This window comes from Vigna unguiculata, chromosome 4 (assembly GCF_037176805.1).
Source record: "Vigna unguiculata cultivar grain cowpea cultivar isolate G323 ecotype 2 chromosome 4, ASM3717680v1, whole genome shotgun sequence".
Taxonomy (NCBI): domain Eukaryota; kingdom Viridiplantae; phylum Streptophyta; class Magnoliopsida; order Fabales; family Fabaceae; genus Vigna; species Vigna unguiculata.
This window is the reverse complement of record NC_140795.1, coordinates 16,148,249-16,153,363: the sequence shown is the minus strand read 5'-3', so window position 1 is coordinate 16,153,363 and position 5,115 is coordinate 16,148,249. Positions and strand designations below refer to the sequence as shown.

The following is a 5,115-nucleotide window of genomic DNA, read 5'->3' as shown; positions in this document are numbered from 1 at the left end:
AAAAATAAGAAAAAGGAAAAACGACCACTAGTTGAAGAATGACCAAGAGGGAAGAATCAAGTACTCCTACAGTAGAACGGTTGAAGGAGAATTTCTCAGATGATGCAAATTCTGAATATAGGAGGTACGTCGTGTTGTGTGAAAGGGAGCTTATGAATTAGACACGTTGAAAATTGGGGACATGTACCACGAACTTAGAACTTTCCATAATCCTATCAAATGGTTGAGCTTAAAATCTCCCAAAATCCGTTCAAATGGTTAAGCTTAAAGTCTCCAAAAATCCGATCAAATGGTTGAGCTTAAAGTCTACCAAAATCCGATCAAATAGGGTAGCTTAAAGTCTCATAAAATTCGTTCAAATGGTTGAGCTTAAAGTCTCCCAAAATCCAATCAAATGGTTGAGCTTAAAGTCTTCCAAAATCCAATCAAATGGTTAAGCTTAAAGTTTCCCAAAATTCGTTCAAATGGTTGAGCTTAAATTCCCCCAAAATTTGTTCAAATGGTTTCAAAAGGTTGAGATTAAAGTCTCCTAAAAATCGTTCAAATGGTTGAGCTTAAAGTCTCCCAAAATTTGTTCAAATGGTTTAGTTTAAAGTCTCCCAAAATTTCTAGTGAATATATTGATGTTTAAAACTAAAAAAAATATATCATCAATTATTTCAACTATTGTACCTCCCTAGCGTACCCGACATCTGGACAACCTACGTATCCGACCTACGTGTCCGATCTAGGCTCAACTATCCACTACATCCTGAAAACCCACGTCAACCGTCCTAGACAACAACTATGAGAAACGAATCATCCTCACGCGGAGATCGTGGCCACGTCATCCATGGAAGACTCACTTACTTCCATGAAGTTAGGGGAGGTTAAGATCAAGTCGGATGGAGGTCAAGTATAAAGAAAGGAGCATCATCTTATTAAAGGGACAGGTTAGACTGGCTAACACGGGGGAGAGAATCATGACCTCATCTCAGCCTCATCCTGACCTCATCTCGGCCTCATCCTAACCTCATCTCAGCCTCATCCTGGCCTCATCTTGGCCTCATCCTGGCCTCATCTCGACCTCATCCTGGCCTCATCTCGGCCTCATCCTAGCCCCAACTTGACCTAATCTTAGTTTCATCTCGACCTCATCCTAAATCTTAAATTAACTATTCCGCTTAATGCTCCTTCAACATGATACAAGAACAAATTGGTGCCTACTGTGGGGCCCTGGTAAAACTGATTTCCAAGTCCTACTGAAAATCAAAACACGGAGTCATGGTGAGAAGTCTCGAGATAGACATCGATAACCCATTGAACATGCATAGCCCGAGAGTAGTGCAGAACCAACCACGGGAGAAACTCGTGAAACAACGACAAACCCTAAAGCTCGGTTGAGGGTTACAAATCTCCATGTCGGGTACACCTCATATACAGAAGATCCTATCTCCTCCAAGGGCGATTGGTACTTTTGTTGAGGGCTACAAATCTCCATGTCGGTAGTGCCTCGATTAAAGATTACCATACAACCCCAAAAGGTGATTAGTAAGAAGAATTGCCCGGTATCATGTTGTCCAACCACACCACACCTCAAATATCCATGCGGAAAACCCCAAAAAATCTACAAAATCCCCCTAAGCTCGGCTCGGGGTCAGGTAAAATCCGTAAACACCAAAATGCTCCTAAGATCGGCTCGTGGTCGGGTAAAACTCGTAAATGACAAAATCCCTCTAAGCTCGGCTCGGGGTCGGGTAAAACCCGTAAACACTAAAATTTCCCTAAGCTCGGCTCGGGGTCGGGTAAAACCCGTAAACACCAAAATCCCCTTAAGCTCGGCTCGGGGTGGGGTAAAACCCGTAAGCGATAAAACTCAAGTCGATCGTTGACTGAGGGTTACGTCGAAATCACCTCGGGATTAAACCCTTGGTGTCGTGAACCTTAGTTGGAAATTACATCGGAATTGGCCCTACTGAGGGTTAAGAAAGCTACGATGACCACCTTGCCAACATTAACATCCGACACATCGACCCAAGACACTAGGACACGCCCTAGGGAAAGTTGTAACAACCACCTCGCCTAAACAACCTTTGGACTCAAGGTCGAAGGGTTAGTGTACCTCCCTGGCGTACCTAGCGTTTGGACGACCTACGCATCCGACCTACGTGTCCAACCTACGCCCAACTATCCACTACATCTTGAAAACCCACGTCAACTTTCCTAGGGAACGACTATGAGAAACGAATCATCCTCACGCGGAGATTGTGGTCACGTCATCCCATGAAGACTCACTTACTTCCACGAATTTAGGGGAGGTTGAGATCAAGTTGGATGGAGGTCAGGTATAAAGAGAGGGGCATCATCTTATTAAAGGAACAAGTCAGACTGGCTAACACGGGGGAGAGAATCTCGACCTCATCTCGACCATCCTAGCCTCATCTCAGCCTCATCTTGGCCTCATCACGGCCTCATCCTAGCGCTACGTCGACCTAATCTTAGTTTCATCTCGATCTCATCCCAAATCTTAAATTAACTGTTCCGCTTAGTATCCCTTCGGCACGATACGAGTACAACTACGAAGAAGAATTTGAGTTCTAATAAATGGATTTTATGTCCAATTTATTTTTAAAATTTAGAATGCAAAATAATATTTACATCATTATATATTATAAACTTATTTTATCTTTAATTGATGTGAAATTTTCAACCAATACTCTTATATTTAAATATATTTACATTTCATATTAACAAATGACGCGATAAATTTAATAAATAACCAAATAACAAATTTTGGTGAAGTAAACTTCAAATGACTTTGATATAAAGAAAAGAAGTAAATTTTAAGTCTAATTTAATCTTATAAAATAATTTAAAAGTAAGATTTATATTTACTTATATATAATTTATATATATAATTTATGAAGTTTCAAAAATAATTAACAGAATTGTGATTGAATAACTAAAATACCACGAAATAAGTAAATTAATTAACATAAATGTTTCATTTTACTCATACTCTTAGATTTCAACCTTTAATATATAATCGAATAAATGTCTGAAAGAAAAACTTCACTGCAAACAGTAATTATTAAGTGAGATTATTTTCTGCGAATAATAGATTTTATTTTTCGGTGAAAAAAACTATCACAAAAATATAAATGTGTTTTAAGTCACTTTATCTAGAATGACGCTGACGTGGTGAAGGAAAGATCCAAGAAAATATACAAATACTATCACTTCAACGACCGCGTCAATGTCATCTAGATCTCAATGCATTCTAGAAAATGTGTCTTGTTTTCCCTTATCGTTCAAATGTCTATATATGTATCACTCAGTGTTTCACCTCCGTTATTCTCAAATCTCAACTCTTCTAAATACTTTTTTTCTCTTCTAATTGATTAATTGTTGTTTCCGTTATGCAACGTTCAGAATTTGAATTTCCCGCAACCGATTGTTCCGGTTGCATCGCCGACGACGTCGTTTTCTGCGGCAAAGTCATAACACGACGAACCGAACCCGGTCCAGCACCGCAAAGCGAAACCAAAGCCCGGGTTCTGCCGAGGTCCGAGTCCTCCGGTTGGACCAGCGGGATCGTGACATGGCTCCGGTCGCCTTCCGGGAAGGAAAAACGGTGGCGGAGGAGTGCGAGTTGCCGTAAGCGGAAAAGTGAGATGTTCGGAACGGTACTGAAGTTTCCGCTGCAAATGGAATTGAGTGACATTAAGACGAGGCAGGACCGGAGAGAATGTCCGCTGCCGCCGCTTCCGCCTAGGGTTCCGGAGAAGGACGACGACGACGAGGGCGGAGAGAGTTGCTGGGAACTGGTCCGGCCGCTTAGGCGTGGGGGAACGTTTAAGAATCTTTTGTTTCGATGCATTCCCATTCTTTAGGATTCTTTTTCCCCTTATTATTTAAGAAAATAGTTTTATCATTATTAAATTCTATTTTCTTCACTCCCCCTACTTTCTATTATATATATGGATTCCTTTTTTATTCATTCACGCCGGATGTTCTAAAATGAATTTGTTATTTTAGAGCTTTGTAAATTCTATACTGTAATAACTTTTGTTTTAGTTACCGTGATTGATTAAAGGATAATGATATTTTTTTTTATTGATGAGGTAAATTCTATACTGTAATAACTTTTGTAAATACTTTTATTTTTTAAAAAGTCAAATCTCGTAATTAAGGGAGTAATGAATGCGAACTTTTAATTGTTGAGGTCCATATATATTTATAAATTATTAATTATGTCTGACCACGTTATGGGCTGGGCCCCTGCTTGGGCTATAGGTGGGCTTGGGCCTTAGGCCAGGTCCCTTAGTTCGATTATCGCGGGCCCTTAGGAGCCTTGCTAGTGGTGCTCTGATTTTGTCATCCTGCTTAGTTATCCTAAGTTAGCAGCTTAGGCCGGGTACCCTTTAGTGGCTTAGACCGGGTACTGTTACTCGTTCATACATGGTGATTACTTATTTGTGTCTTTAGGGGCTATGTAGACGGGTTTTGGGACTATAACCGGGCTAAGCTGGCTAGGTGTGGTACATCAGTCCCCCAGTCTTTGCCGATATAACTATAGCAACAAAGGATAAGAAGTGTGTTTGGCTAAGCCGGCTAGGTGTGGTACAATATATATACATATACATATATATATATATATATATATATATATATATATATATATATATATATATATAACTTATAGAATAATGTTAATAATTATAGTGTCAGTTGTTTTAGTCGAAAAAAGTTTCTCAAAGTTAAAGGTAATAAAAACTTATTAACACCAATAATGTCTCAAGAAAGATAAAACGGATTAGTCTTAATATATATTGAAAAAAAAATGTTAAATGAAATGAATTATGACAATTTAATAAATAATTTTGCATGGAAAAAAGTTCAAAAAATCAATTTTAAATAAAAGACTTCATTTTTTAAATTTGTTTTAGGTCTCACAAATTATTGAGCCAACGCACTCGTAATCTCGTGTGAGTGTATAGATAAAAAAAATTAAGATTATTTTCTTTAAGGTGTGAGAATCTAATAATATTAGACGGTCTTTACAAGTTTACTTTTTCGGCTAAAATAAAATGAAGCAGAAAAGAACATGAAAAAGAAAATAAGAAATTAATAATC

The 5,115-nt window shown here is 38.6% G+C and overlaps 1 protein-coding gene across 1 annotated transcript; it reads left to right on the top strand.

The window, feature by feature from the left end:
* Positions 1-3,269: 3,269 nt before the first annotated feature.
* Positions 3,270-3,979, top strand: LOC146886855 (uncharacterized). Its single transcript, XM_085671809.1, has one exon. The coding sequence runs from the start codon at positions 3,399-3,401 to the stop codon at positions 3,870-3,872; it is 474 nt and encodes a 157-aa protein (XP_085527935.1). The 5' UTR covers positions 3,270-3,398; the 3' UTR covers positions 3,873-3,979.
* Positions 3,980-5,115: the final 1,136 nt, after the last annotated feature.

Excerpts from the sequence above, each read along its gene's own strand:
- LOC146886855 (XM_085671809.1), top strand. The coding sequence starts at position 3,399 with ATGCAACGTTCAGAATTTGAATTTCCCGCAACCGATTGTTCCGGTTGC.